At 40.9% G+C, this 16,065-nt stretch overlaps 2 protein-coding genes across 5 annotated transcripts in view; both read left to right on the top strand.

Annotated features, from left to right (window-relative positions):
- LOC109409613 (Kv channel-interacting protein 4) overlaps nucleotides 1-16,065 on the top strand; it is a 353,865-nt gene that overhangs the window by 86,200 nt on the left and 251,600 nt on the right. The window lies entirely within an intron of this gene.
- LOC134287853 (uncharacterized) lies at nucleotides 1,671-5,334 on the top strand. The gene is made up of 2 exons (XM_062850896.1): nucleotides 1,671-2,206; nucleotides 4,047-5,334. The coding sequence occupies exons 1-2, from the start codon at nucleotides 1,781-1,783 to the stop codon at nucleotides 4,863-4,865; spliced, it is 1,245 nt and encodes a 414-aa protein (XP_062706880.1). The 5' UTR covers nucleotides 1,671-1,780; the 3' UTR covers nucleotides 4,866-5,334.

Genomic DNA, 16,065 nt, shown 5'->3' with positions numbered 1-16,065 from the left:
ACAATACCACACAAAAAATACTAAATGTGTTCTTCCTTTGATCTAAATGGGCTCTAAATCTAAATAAGATATATTATTATAGACTAGCTGACCCGACGTGGCTTGCCACGTTAGCTAGAAAAAGATTGTTTTAAAAATTCCAGTTACACTTCTTCGGTGAAACTGTTTTCGAGAACATTCCAGAATCTCTCTCCAGAATGCTTCTCTCTTGACCGTTTAGTAATCTCCAGAAAGTTCGCAAAATTAAATGAATTCTGAACTTTTCAGAAGGACCGTTTGACTTTTTTTTGAACGTTGACAAACTCCCCGAACATAATCGGCGTTAAAAATTTGTTCCAGAAAATTCGAGAAGGTTAGTTTTCTTGTTCTTTCTGAAACATTCAGTAACTTCTGGAATGTACCAGGGAATTTTAATGTTCCAGAATATTCTAGAGATTTTTCTATTTTTATTTGGCATGTTCAGTAGCTTCCAGAAATTTCTCAAACATTTTATGAATTTGGTTGTTCCAGAACCTTCTGAAAGGGTATTTTTCATTCTTTCTGGAACGTTCACAACCTCTCAGACACTTTTCGTAAATTTAAAAAAGTTTGCAGAAGGTCTTTGTCTTGTTTTTGTCCAGTAACTTCTCGAAAGTTCTAAAAATTTTGACTATCTAGAACATTTTCGTAGATTATTATTCTTCTTTCTGAAACATTCAGTAATCTCTAGAAAGGTCTCGAAATTTAATGAATTTTGGTGTTCTAGAACATTTTAGATGGCCCTTTACTTCTTTCTTGGACTTTCATTAACTTCCAGAAAGTTCTTGAAATTATGAATGAAAAGTGTACAGAACATTCCAGAAGGTTCTTCTCCTTTCTCTGATTGAAACGTTCAGTAACGCACAGAAAGTTCTCGATACTTGAGGAAGTGTGATATCCAGAATATCTCCGATGATTGTTTTACTTTTGTAACGTTCAGCATCTTTCAGGAGGTTTCTAGAACATTCCTTACCGAGCGCTTGAACGAGTCGGTCGACAGGTTCCCGGTCTCCACACGCGGCACTTGTTTGCAACAGTTTTATTATTTGATCTTTTTGCCCCACCGCACGTGTGGGTTTTTGATCAGTTTTGCTATCAAGTTATCCCCAATTAACAGTGCAAAATAGTGTCATAGGTGTGTGCGCTTAGTGAAGGAAGCGAACTAGCTTGACTTAAAGTCAACTAGTATCGTGCCACAGTGTTTAATTCGACATCACTATAAGCCAACAGTGGTCGATTCATTCCCGCACCAACAGCAGCAGAAAGGCAGCAGACGGCTCGGATTGTTTTCTACCTGCAGTGCGGACGGCTTGCTGCTGTAGCTACAACGAACATCGAACGGCTAAGTAGCACTTTTTTATTATCCATTCGCCCCCCATTGTGTTGAATTTGTTTTGCTCATCGAAACCAAAGTCGGTTCAAGGTTGCCCAGGCATATTTTCTGTCTCTCACCTAGTCCGAGTTTTGAACTCATATAGGGCGTAACAGAATAAGTATTGCAATCGGACATAAAATATTTTGCAGTTTTTTCCTTGAATTTTTTTTCTTGTTTTTTTTTTCCTCCATTATAAATTAAATTTACAAAGATTTGCTTCTGTTTCATTGACGTTTTACTCTTCTGCGGTTGATTTTTTCCCGCATGAACGTTTCAAATGGAGGCGAAACGCCTCCCAATGATATCATTGCTCGTACGCGGTTTTATCAGCCATCTTCGCCTGGACCTTGGGTTGTCTATTTCCGGCGCAAATGCAAACCATTGAATATGCTTTCGATTTCTCGAGAGCTGACGCGTAAGTATCCTGGGACCGTTATTCACCAAGTGAAAGCATCCAAGCTGCGTGTTACCGCACCTAGCTACAAAGCAGCAAATGAAATTGCTCAACACGAAGCGTTTACTGTTGAATATGCGGTCTATGTGCCAGCACGAGAAGTGGAGGTGGAGGGGAAGATCCTCGACGAAATGCTGACATGTGAGGACATCAAAACCGGCTTTGGTCGATTCAAAAATAGGTCAATTCCTGATGTGGCTATCCTAGACTGTAAACGCTTATCTAAGGTTTCCATGGAAGGAAATAAAAAGGTGTACTCGCCTTCAGCGTTTTTTCGAGTGACTTTTCCAGGTTCCGTCCTCCCGGAATTTGTTGTAATTGATGGTGGTTTTTACCCAGTGCATCTTTTTAGGCCGAAGGTTTTTAATTGTACCAAGCAGTATTGTGTTGTTCTTTGCTGTGCATGCATCACTCCTGTAGGGGTGAGTATGGCGGCATAATCGATCGCGTTCGCTATTGTCTCGAGTGAAAATCAAAACAATAGATGCGCGGGTGTTTAGTGTTTAGTATTGTGTTGTTCTTTGCTGTGCATGCATCACTCCTGTAGGGGTGAGTATGGCAGCATAATCGATCGCGTTCGCTATTGTCTCGAGTGAAAATCAAAACAATAGATGCGCGGGTGTTTAGTGTTTAGTATTGTGTTGTTCTTGGCTGTGCATGCATCACTCCTGTAGGGGTGAGTATGGCGGCATAATCGATCGCGTTCGCTATTGTCTCGAGTGAAAATCAAAACAATAGATGCGCGGGTGTTTAGTGTTTAGTATTGTGTTGTTCTTTGCTGTGCATGCATCACTACTGTAGGGGTGAGTATGGCGGCATAATCGATCGCGTTCGCTATTGTCTCGAGTGAAAATCAAAACAATAGATGCGCGGGTGTTTAGTGTTCAGTATTGTGTTGTTCTTTGCTGTGCATGCATCACTCCTGTAGGGGTGAGTATGGCGGCATAATCGATCGCGTTCGCTATTGTCTCGAGTGAAAATCAAAACAATAGATGCGCGGGTGTTTAGTGTTTAGTATTGTGTTGTTCTTTGCTGTGCATGCATCACTCCTGTAGGGGTGAGTATGGCGGCATAATCGATTGCGTTCGCTATTGTCTCGAGTGAAAATCAGAACAATAGATGCGCGGGTGTTTAGTGTTTAGTATTGTGTTGTTCTTGGCTGTGCATGCATCACTCCTGTAGGGGTGAGTATGGCGGCATAATCGATCGCGTTCGCTATTGTCTCGAGTGAAAATCAAAACAATAGATGCGCGGGTGTTTAGTGTTTAGTATTGTGTTGTTCTTGGCTGTGCATGCATCACTCCTGTAGGGGTGAGTATGGCGGCATAATCGATCGCGTTCGCTATTGTCTCGAGTGAAAATCAAAACAATAGATGCGCGGGTGTTTAGTGTTTAGTATTGTGTTGTTCTTTGCTGTGCATGCATCACTACTGTAGGGGTGAGTATGGCGGCATAATCGATCGCGTTCGCTATTGTCTCGAGTGAAAATCAAAACAATAGATGCGCGGGGGTTTAGTGTTTAGTATTGTGTTGTTCTTGGCTGTGCATGCATCACTCCTGTAGGGGTGAGTATGGCAGCATAATCGATCGCGTTCGCTATTGTCTCCAGTGAAAATCAAAACAATAGATGCGCGGGTGTTTAGTGTTCAGTATTGTGTTGTTCTTTGCTGTGCATGCATCACTCCTGTAGGGGTGAGTATGGCAGCATAGTCGATCGCGTTCGCTATTGTCTCGAGTGAAAATCAAAACAATAGATGCGCGGGTGTTTAGTGATCAGTATTGTGTTGTTCTTTGCTGAGTATTGTGTTGTTCTTTACAGAGAAGAACATTAATCAAGACAATTAGATGATCGGCATTGAACCACAAAAATCCCACAACAATTGGTGAGATCTTTCCAATATTGTTTATTTATAAATACTTCTATTTCAGTATATTTACTTTATAACTGCATATAAGTTGAAAATTCGCTATTTTCAACATCCTTTCATCTATTGGAAGATGCTTCAGTTTTGGGCTCTTTCTAAGTTGATGAACGGATTTATAAATGCTTGCAAGGACTTGGCCAGGTGTGTGGAGCTGAGTGAATCTATGACATTGTAGATAGTAGCGACATCAGCAATGTCAATGGAAATATTCAACTTTGCAACTCCATCCAAGATTTGTGCAAGTATTCATGCTATGCTATGCTATGCTATGAAGGTTTTTAATTGTACCAAATGCAAGCAGTTTGGTCACAGTGATAGCTTTTGCGACAACAAGCCCCGTTGTGGCAAATGCAACCAAGCTCATTTGGAGGACTCTTGCACACAGGAAGCGGAAAAATGTAGCTACTGTGGCGGAGATCCACACGACTTGCAAGTTTGCCCGGCTTACAAAAGACGCATTCGAAATGAGAGTCGCTCTATCATAAAGCGCTCCAAACAGACATATGCGGAGATGGTGAAATCTTTTAAAACACCAGGTTCCGTGTCTGAATCAGCTGTCCCAGTTGAAAATCCCTATCAAGAGTTGTCTTCCGATGATCAGGACGACGGCGAAACTGATGAGGGTGGATCTCTTTCGGAGGTACACGCACCTGGAAAAAGGAAGTCATTATCTTCCCCGGGATTGCGCCGAAAGGTCTTTTTGAAGTCTTCCCTCAAAAGTTTGCCTAATGTTAAAGGAGACGGGGTAAACTTAAAAACTCCGAAGAATCAGGTTCCTCTAGCTTCAGATCCATGTTGTAGCAAGAACCTGTCACACCCGTCTCCGCCTGTTAAATACACTTCAAAGAGAAATAATCGACAAGGTAGCAAGAAAAAAGCTACCAAAGTTCCTCGCAGTTCAAGTAAGCCTCCTAGACCCAAGCAAGGACTGTTTACTTTTAGGGTTCTCGTGGATCGCTTATATAATGCCCTCAGCCTTCCAGAAACATTTAGAGGCATTATTGATATGTTTATACCTACAGTAGAAGAATATCTTCGGAATCTGACACAATCATGGCCCCTCCTTGCTGCGATCATATCTTTCGATGGATAATTAATCAAGTGAGGTACAAGATATGATCACTGTGCTACAGTGGAACTGTCATAGTCTAAAACCTAAATTAGATCTGTTTAAGTTTTTGATTCACAACTCTGATTGTGATATATTTGCCCTTTGTGAAACATGGCTTTCTTCTGAAGATGAACTCAACTTCCACGATTTTAACATTATACGCCAGGATAGAGATGACCATTATGGGGGAGTTCTTTTGGGGATCAAAAAGACTTACTCATTTTATAGAATTCCAATCGCGACTCATCCTGGCGTAGAAATCGTCGCTTGCCAAATAAACGTAAAGGGTAAAGAACTTTGCGTAGCTTCCGTTTACATTCCTCCAAGAATTTCAATCAACCGCCGTCATCTTTGGAATGCGGTTTCTGCACTATCACATCCAGTTTTAATTCTGGGTGATATGAACGCACATGGTACAGGGTGGGGCGAACCATATGACGATAATAGAGCGGCCATTTTCTATGATTTGTGCGACGATTTCAATTTTTAATACAGGTGAAGTGACACGTATTGCATCTGACGGCAAAAAAAGTCGTCTCGACCTATCACTAGGGTCAAGTTCACTATCATTCGATTGCTTGTGGAAGGTAATCGAGGATCCTCATGGTAGTGATCACTTACCCATTATAACCACCATAAAGCATAATAGTGAAAGGTCAGACCATCCAATTCAGGTTCCTTTTGACCTCACAAGGAATATCGATTGGCAAAAGTATGCAGAAGCGGTATCTTTTGGCATCGAATCATTCAATCCCCTCCCACCTTTGGATGAGTATCGATTCCTGTCTGAACTGATATATAAGAGTGCATTAGAATCACAAAAACGACGTGTTCCAAGTGCAACCTTCAAAAGAAGACCAGCCACACTAGGCTGGGATGATGATTGCACCCAGTTGTATCTTAAAAAATCTGATGCTTTCAAAACTTTTCGTAGGCACGGTACCTCAGATCTTTATCAAGAGTACGCAAAGCTCGAAAGACAGCTGAGAAACCTGCTGAAAGCGAAGAAGCGTAGTTATTGGCGACACTTCATTGAGGGTCTCTCAAGAGAAACTTCAATGACAACGCTTTGGAGAGTGGCTCGCAACATGCGAAACCGCTCTTCTTCTAATGAGAGTGACGAATACTCCAACCGTTGGATATTCAGCTTCGCGAAAAAGGTCTGCCCAGACTCAGTCCCAGCACAACCGATTTCTTGGGAAACATCCCCAAGAGACGGTTCTCTGGACAGACCCTTCACTATGCTGGAACTTTCTATGGCTCTTCTTTCATCAAACAATTCCGCTCCGGGACGCGATATGATCAAGTTCAATCTTCTAAAGAATCTCCCAGATATCGCGAAAAGACGATTACTGGACCTGTTCAACTCATTCATGGAGAACAACATCGTTCCGCATGAATGGAGACAGGTCAAAGTAATAGCTATTCAAAAGCCTGGTAAACCAGCGTCTGATCATAATTCATACCGCCCAATTGCTATGTTATCATGTTTAAGGAAATTGTTGGAAAAAATGATCCTATCGCGACTCGACCATTGGGTTGAATCGAATAGCTTGCTTTCAAATACGCAGTTCGGGTTTCGCAAGGGCAAAGGAACAAACGATTGTCTAGCGTTGCTTTCAACAGATATTCAACTGGCCTTTGCGGAAAAGGAGCAACTGGCTTCAGTTTTCTTGGATATTAAGGGCGCCTTTGATTCAGTTTCCATAGGAATATTGTCAGAAAAACTGCACAATAGTGGACTTCCAGGAATTTTAAATAATTTCTTGTATAATTTGTTGTCAGAAAAACATATGAGTTTCAATCTCGGACAACTGACAACTTCCAGAATTAGTTACATGGGCCTACCCCAAGGCTCATGTTTAAGTCCCTTGCTTTATAATTTTTACGTGAAAGACATTGATAGTTGCTTGGAAGGACAATGCACGCTAAGACAACTTGCAGATGATGCTGTGGTTTCTCTAAAAGGTCCACACGCAGCAATTTTGCAAAGACCATTGCAAAATTCTCTAAATAATCTGTCAATCTGGGCAAGAGATTTAGGGATCGAGTTTGCTCCGCAAAAAACTCAATTGGTTGTGTTTTCTAGAAAGCGGAACCCAGCCCAACTGAAACTCAATCTTTTGGGAATAGAAATCGACCAGTCTTTGACTTCGAAATACCTTGGGGTCTGGTTTGATTCAAAAGGCACTTGGGGTACCCAAATCAAGTATTTGGTGCAAAAATGTCAACAAAGGATCAATTTTCTACGCACAATTACCGGAACATGGTGGGGTGCTCACCCGGAAGACCTCATAAAACTTTACAAAACGACTATTCTCTCTGTTATTGAGTATGGCTCTTTCTGCTTCCACTCAGCAGCAAACTGCCACCTAATAAAGTTGGAACGAATTCAATACCGTTGTTTGCGTATTGCTCTCGGCTGTATGCACTCAACGCATAATGCGAGCCTTGAGGTCTTGGTAGGGGTGAAACCTCTCCAGAACCGATTCTGGGAGCTCTCGCTAAGGTTACTTATCAAGTGTGGAGTGAGCAACACACTTGTCATTGAAAACTTCGAAGAAATGCTCAGTCTGAACACTCAATCAAAATTCATGAGAATCTATCTGTTCTACATGTCATCTGACATAAGCCTACCAAGTTATAATCCTCCCCGTGTTCACTTCACTAATGACAGTAACTCTGTTAAATACGATCTGTCCATGAAACAAGCTATTCATGGAATACCAGATCAACTTCGATGTATATCTATTCCTCGCATTTTTAACGAAAAGTACCAAAATGTCAATTCCTGTAAGAGATTCTTCACTGATGGGTCTCGCATAAATGGATCCACTGGTTTCGGTGTTTTCAATGAAAATTTCACCGCCTTCCGCAAACTTCAGGAACCTTGTTCGGTTTATGTTGCTGAGCTGGCAGCAATCAACTTCGCTTTGGGGATGATTTCCAACATGCCCGTAGACCATTTCTTCATCTTCTCGGATAGCCTTAGTTCGATTGAGGCACTCCGGTCGATGAAACCTGTAAAACATTCATCTTACTTTCTTACAAAAATAAGGGAGCAGATGGGTGCACTGGTCGAAAGATCATACAAGATTACCTTTGTATGGGTCCCCTCACATTGCTCAATTTATGGCAATGAGAAGGCGGACTCTCTCGCAAAGGTGGGCGCACAGGAAGGTGAGATCTATGATAGAAGAATTTCACATGATGAATTTTTCCATTTTGTTCGCCAGAGTTCTCTTCAAAGTTGGCAAAATGATTGGCGAGATGGCCAGCTGGGACGGTGGTTACATTCCATTATTCCTAATGTTTCTTTGCGAGTGTGGTGGTATGGTCTGGATGTAAGTCGCAATTTCATTCGCGTGATGTCAAGACTTATGTCCAACCATTACTCGCTAGACGCGCATTTACACAGGATTAACCTCGCGTTGAGCAATGTTTGTACTAAGTGCGGTTCCGGTTATGATGACATCGACCACGTAGTTTGGCAATGCCCGGATAATGACGCCTCCAGAGCGCTACTTTTGGAAACCCTTGAGGCCCGAGGTAGACAACCCTTTGTTCTTGTGAGAGATGTGTTGGGGACCCGCGATGTCACATACATGGGATGTATTTTCGACTTTCTTCGCTCTGCTGGTATAAAAGTTTAATTTGCTTGTGTTTTCTTCTCCAGTTTTTTTCTCTGTTTTGTCCTCTTTGTGTTACCAAGCTGCCCCTGGCCATCCGGAAGACCAAGTCCCACAACAAGTTGGTACCAACACCACAAGGCACCGAATACGCTAGTAAGATGCGATTCACCCCCGGATGAGCAGCAGTGAAACCTTTGGCCCAATCCTTACCCTGTCCATCCCTCAAAATGTGACCTTCTAACCTCGAGCTGCCACGAGTATCCTGGCTTCCACGCATTACTAACAGATATCATTAAAAAGTGATTACTCTGTATAATGTATACTATTAAGTACAAAGAAAGATCCTCGGCTCCGTAAAGCGTTATACGCGATTGAGCCCCAAATAAACGAACTAGATAAAAAAAAAGAGGTTTCTAGAAATTTTATGGATTTTTATGTTCCAGAACATTCCAGAAGGTTCTTTTTTGGTTCCTTGCTCGTTCCCCAACGTCCATAACATTTTCCCAATATAATAAGGTTTCGTGCTCTCTAGAACATTCTAGAAGGTTCTTTTCTAAAACGTTTAACAACTTAGAAGTGGTTATTAGAAGCCGAAGTTCTCAGTTAATAACTGAGCTCATAGACACTAAGCTGAGAAGCAGGGTTTGTCACAGTTGGGACGTTACGCCAGAAAAGAAGATGTTCCATAATGATGCAGAAGGTTCTTCTTCTTCTTCTTCTTCTTCTTCTTCTTCTTCTTCTTCTTCTTTCTGAAGCATCCAGAAACTTCAAGGGGATTCTCGAAAATTTAAGAGGTTCCATATTTTAGAGCATGTTCCAGAACATTCCAGAAGGTTGTTCTAATTATTTCTGGAAAGTCAAAAAAACATCCAGAATGTTCTCGTATCTTTCAGAAATTTGATACAACTATGGTGAAACATTTCAACGAAACATTTCAAAGCGTTACAAACAGACAGACAGACAACGCTGGGATTTTATACATATGATATCTTAAGAACAGAAGTACATTTTTTTCGAGAAAGCTCCTAAAAGTGTCAATCCATCATAACTTTTTTCAACGTTTGAAAAGTACCTATGTTTTAAAGAATTTACAAGCAATAATATATTGTTGATAAACGGTCTGCGAAATATGACAGCTTAAAAATTAGTTGTCTAAAATATAGTGTTTTACGAGAACAGTTCTAGCTTCGCGAAAAATTAACCAATCGAGCCCAAATTTGTACCAATGATGCACATATAATAGGTTGACAAACAGTCAAAATTTGAGAATTTTTTGATGTACCGTCAAGGCGCCATTCACCGTGGGGGCTCCATTCACCGTGTGCCTTCGAATATTTTTTCATTATTTCCATATTATGATTGAATGATATGACAATTTCCCTTCAATTTTACCAATACAACACTAATGTATTGTTACCATGTCAAAACGCTCATTAGAAACATTTAAAAGTATCATTTTGACACTAAAGTGTGTTTACATGAAGCGGGTTTCTGCTCATTCACTGCATTCATAGTGAAAAAACGAAAACTGCGCTAAGGTGATTTAACCGATAAACTAAATGTAATAACGTTTTTATTCCACCAAGAAGCAATCAAATTCACATATCAGGTATGTATTTTGCATTTCCGAAGTAAGTTGAACAAGAAAGTACGATTACTCGTACTTTTTAATTGAAACAAAAAAGCACGGTAAATGGGTACCCTAAAAATCAATGGTCCCCATTCACCGTGCCCCATATTGTCCCATATATCTAGAAAAAATCGAAAATTTGAACATTCGTTTTTCTAATAAAATCTTGCAAGTTATTACTTGAAATGAATTTAAACGAAGAAAATTCCCTTGGCTGGATTGTTTTGATCATTTTTAAACAAAGTAGAATAAAATTTCTCATACACGGTGAATGGGTCCCTACTACCACGGTGAATGGTGACCTACCACGGAATTAGGCGGCCCTACTACCCTTTACTAATTGTACTATATCACCAAATTTTGTGAAAAATTTTCTACTTCTGTGGATATTACTTTAATTTTAACCTATAATGAAGGCAATTAAAAGCGGTACCAACAATGTTTGTAAGACTGGTGTCAAATGACAGCCCTTATTTGCCCCGAATCCTCTTAGATCCACGGTGAATGGTGCCTTGACGGTACTCTATGGAAAGTTACAGCATGTTGAACTTTTTTGTGAAAAAAAAGTTGCCTATCCCAAACATTTTGGCCACCCTCTGTATCTCTACCGCATATCTGCTACATTTTTCTGTTCGGGTGAGCCACTGCGACCAGTATTAAGAACTTGCATGTCGTACTACTCCATTGTCATTGAGAGGCAATGAAGCATCGATTTCTGTACAGTTCCTGTTTTGTTATCCCAGAGGTGCTAAAAATCGACTGCGATGAAAAGGTCCCGTTATCATAGAGATTTAAATCCCAGTGAAAGAGCGCTCCTAATCAAACACAATCTATTTAAATTCTGAGAAAAACAAAACGGTGGTACTGATATTTATCCATGCATCGGAACACTAGCCCCATCCGTGTCTTGCTTCTAGTGTAGTCCCAGGACAACATAGAAAAATCCGGGACTTTAGGCTAGCTGCAAAACTCTGTCAAATTAGAGAATGTGTTCTGCAATAAGAATACAGCCCAAGTAACACACTTGTCACAGAAGAGTCACGGTGGCGCAGGTTTTTGTTGCGCAGAAGTCACTGTGACTTACTTCTAGCAAGTAAGTATTTATTTGTTAGAATTAAGTCACAGTGACCTGCGCCGCCATGACTTTTCTGTGACAAGTGTGTTACTTGGGACGTGAATCCTTGAATAACTTGAACTTAACAGTCGGTGATAGGTTAGTACGCAATTAGATACGTTAAGCATGCATGTTTTCCTAACATCAAGTGTAGTTACGGCTGGCCAAAGTCCGATTCTTCAACTATCAGCAAGACAGAATAAATGCAATTTTAGAAACTGTCACCAATAACAAGGACTTTGTACCATGAATCCTTATTACTAAAACACAACCCCAACTTGACAAACCGGGTTCGGTTTGGTAGATCTTTAACCGTAACGCAACACAAAAAGGCAATCTACCTACGTTACGGGCTCCGTTAAAGATCGAGCATATTTTAAACCCCCTCAACCATTCATCCATTATCACGGGTCGTCTGACACCTTGGATTGGGGTTCCCTGTTTGGTGGACTATTACCCCCGGAACAGGTGGTCCGTAGTGTTATTCTTAGCCAATTGAGACAACCGCTACCGACACTACACAGCTATCTAGACTGATCGGGAAAAGAAGTTAACATTGATGGTTAACTTCTAAACGAGATCAGCCCGTATCTCCTGCATACTTGACCTTTGCTCCACGAAAGGTAGGAATAGACGATGTTCTGGCGATCCGTTTCGCACCTTTCGCACTTTTTGAGTTTCATCTCGGCCCAATATCAAATGTGCAAAATTTCAGCTCGATCGGAGAAACTATATTTTAGCGCCAGCCATTCTGAGTTGTAATACGATTTACTATGGGAAAAGATATTTCCCAAATGGAGGTAACCTTGGGGAAACCTCGTGATTCGTAAAAAGAACTCAAAAAGTATACAAGAGCTGGAATTTTTTAATTTTTTATATTTTTCCGTGTCCCAGGCTAAGGGCATCATGCCTGCAAGCATACATACATACCACATCCTTTGGGACCGTGTGGAATGCGCTGATCACCCTAAGGCACATCAGCTTAGCGCCTGACCTCTAGAGCACTCGACCATGCCGCGGCGTCATATCGTAGTATAAAGACCGCTATTGCAACGAGCAGCTTACGCTTACTTGAGACGATTGCCGAGATATTTGATGATATCTATGACAAGGCCATCTTATGTTGAAATCAGGTTTAAACTATGTTTGACATTAACAAGTCACTGAAAAATCTTATCAACCTCACCACACGTTACAGCTACGTAAATATAAATTTGATTTGTGTATCGTTGTCTTCTTTCAATTCAAGATGATGTTTAAAACATCATCGTAGTTATAACCTTTAGGCTCAAATATGTTACGAATACGTTATTTTTACGTATTCAATACGGTTATGTATAAGTTTATCAGATCTCTGTCTCCGCTCCCTCACTTAAATTTATGAAACATTTTATGCACATAAAACTACACCGAAATTTAACTATAATAGCACCCGAAACTCATATTTTATGTTGTACGGACACTTTGAGTACTTACGTGGCGACTAAAACTCACTTAGAAACACAATTTTTGATGCCACAAAATTAGACAATAATTGATTCAGATTGATCCCACGAGCTGCACTCTAACTTTGTTATTGTTGCACTGATGTTCAAAACAGGTATCAAAAACCAAAAATCACATCGCTGTATACTATTTGAAAATGGATGTTGCAAGTGCATTGCCAAAATGTGTTTTCAATGTATTTCAATCGATTTAAGTAGTACTCGGCAAACATGTTATTGAGATGTACAAATATTGTAATTTGAACGTTTTTCCAATATTTTGAATATTTTTCTATCAGGCCAGATAAATTACAGTGCCTGCTAAAAGATTTGACACTAACGGTTTTATAAATGTATAACAGTTTGTTCATCTACAAGTTTTTCTCTGAGTAATTATTTATCTGGGAAATTTTTAACATTCAATGTAATAATATAGTGATGACGAATACAAATTCTAAAGTGTAAAAGCACATAAATTTATACGTTATAATTAAAAATAGAATTCCAAAACTTTTTGACGGTACTGTGTCAAGAATCCACCATGTTGCATATCTGAAAATGTACTCGACAAAACCCATATAGATAACAAAACCCACCCTTCTTGTTTTCAATCCGATTGGAGGCGAATTAATTAATGAAGAGTGAATGTGTGTTTAGTTCACCATAAATTTTGAATGGCACATGTATTTAAGTCATAGTGACCAAACATCGTGATGGTAAATTACAAATGAAATGTAAGGCTTGACAATTATTTTGAGCCATTACCAATTATCACATGTCACATTTATTTCCACAGTGTGCGATTGACAAAGAATAATTTTCCTGCTAGCAAAAAGTAAGTTCTTACGATGTTGCTGAGAACATATTCGACACTTAATTTTATGTTATAAGAATGTATTGAAAAACATCTTTAGTAACATCAAAGCCGCCATTTTTTGCGCTTTTTCGGTGATATAGGTGTACGAAAATAAGATCATGCAATTCAGTATCATAATTTCAATATTATATAACTCATTTCAGTATCATAATGGCCATTTCTTTCGAACTGATTCATTATACATCTGAAATGAGTTGCATAATGAAAAATAGTTGTATAATGTTCATAATGCAACTCATTTGAGTTGCATTATGAATATTATGCAACTCAAATGAGATGCATTATGAAAAAATCTTTGCATAAATTTTTTTTTGCAACTCGGCACTATGATATTGTACTTTATGCTTGTCATTTCGGTGAGGTAACGGCCTACTTTTCCGCACGATACCAAACAATTGCATTATGGTTCATAATGCAACTCATTTCGGTTGCATTATGAATCATAATGCAATTGTTTGATTGACAACCTCAGTTTGACCTCAGTTTCCACGGCTAGTCCTTGAAAAACTGTGACGGTTATAGCACGGCATGCTTGATCCAAATTTTTGTTTCTTGCACAATCGAGCACGTGGCCGGCCCATTCAACCACCGCGAAGCACGATTATATTGATGGAAACTCATATTTTAATGAAAGTTTATCTTTCATTGCAAAAAAATTTGTATGCAACTCGTTGCAAAACTCGATTTTTACAGCACTCGTCGTATTTATCCAACTCGGCAAGCCTCGTTGGATAAATGTACAACTCGTGCATTAATAACTATTTGAATATTCAGAACAAAACATGGACGTTTGTATGAATCATTATATACAGTATTGTAACAAGTTGTGTTACTTGGGTAGCCCTCTAGTATCCGGCATAGGCTATCCGGGACTCCTAGGTGGTGTATGGCGCACTCGATGGCAGCCCAGCTGACGCTGTTGAATGCATTCTTTACGTCCAGCATGACGACCGCACAATACGGGCCGTTCATAAACCACGTAGACTTTTTGGGGGGTAGGGGAGGGGGTCTGGCCAAAGTCTACGCTCCATACAAATTTTCAAATTTTTGTATGGACAAAAGTCTACGAGGGAGGAGGGGGGGGGGTCTGAGATGGCCAAATTTTGGTCTACGTGGTTTATGAGCAGCCCCATAGGGGATTCCCCTTCGCTTTCTTTCGAGCACTATCTCGGCCGATTTGGTTACAGTTCTAGTAGCGCTCACCGTCGATCGACCCTTCCGGAAGCCGAACTGACTATCAGCCTCGACAAAATGCTTCGTTCTACCAGTTTCCCGGAGGTGTCCCAAAGGCAGATAGGTCTATATGAAGACGAGTCTCCCGGTAGCTTCTCGGGTTTGGACAGTAGAACCAATTTTTGCCTTTTTCACCTCTCCGCAAATTCGCCTCTGCCTAGGCACATCTGCATAGCCATCCTGAACATGTCAGGGCTAGCATCGATGGCCATCCTGATGTCTACTGTAGGGACACCGTTCGGACCAGGAGCCTTGTTCAATTTAAGCGACTTCGCTATTGCGATGAGGCTCGTCGTTCGTCATCAAGGCGACCTCGCTATGGTCGGTTTAGCCGTAGGGAACGGGGGGCCATGGTCTCATGTCGTGGCGCAAGGACAACGTTTCCACGATCTTTTGCAGCATTGGGACGTTACATGCAAGGTTCAGCCATCCCCGATGACGGTCGTTGAGCTTCGGCTGCGGCCGCCTTCCTCCATGTTCCACCCTGTATCAAATCACCAGATGGTCACTGTATGGTACGTCTACCATTGTCGGTCCGAGCTAGGGTTTAGATCCGGGCTCCAGAAGGTCACATCAATGAAGGACTATACACTGTTCTTACTGTAGGTTTTTATCGCCTAAGATCGCGATATCCATTTGTTCATTTCATTAATTTATTTGGCATTACATTACACAATCATAATGCAAATGAATCAACAATACCTCGGCACAACACTTGGTTCGTGACTGTAGCCCTCCATCCTCCGCAACGTCCCACACTTTTCAGATCGTATAGTACCTGATACGACCACCTTGCACGCTACCTTCCAGGTCTTCTTGTACCATCCGGAGCATTTGTGAACACCGGCTTTGCAGGGTTGATGTCCGGCATTCTCACAACATGCCCCGCTTATCATATTCCTTCCAAATGCTAGGTTCGCCGTAGAGTGCAGTGAACTAGTGGTTCATTCTTCACCGCCACTCACCGTTCTCCTGCACATCGCCAAAAGCACCCACCGCTTCAACACTTCGAGTGCTTGCATGTTCGCCTCGAGCATAGTCCAGGTCTCGTGTCCGTCGAGATCCACCGCCCTCATATTATGCGGCTTATATTGTTGTCTGCCCTTAATAAGGTCCCGAGGTAGACGAATTGCTCTACCATCTCGAAAGTGTCCCCATCTGCGGGTGCTCCCAATGAAATTGAGAGATCTGCAGTTCCAAGTACCGAGCTTC

This window comes from Aedes albopictus, chromosome 2 (genome assembly GCF_035046485.1).
Source record: "Aedes albopictus strain Foshan chromosome 2, AalbF5, whole genome shotgun sequence".
Classification (NCBI taxonomy): domain Eukaryota; kingdom Metazoa; phylum Arthropoda; class Insecta; order Diptera; family Culicidae; genus Aedes; species Aedes albopictus.
The sequence above is the reverse complement of the archived record's forward strand: the minus strand, read 5'-3'. Positions and strand labels throughout refer to the sequence as shown.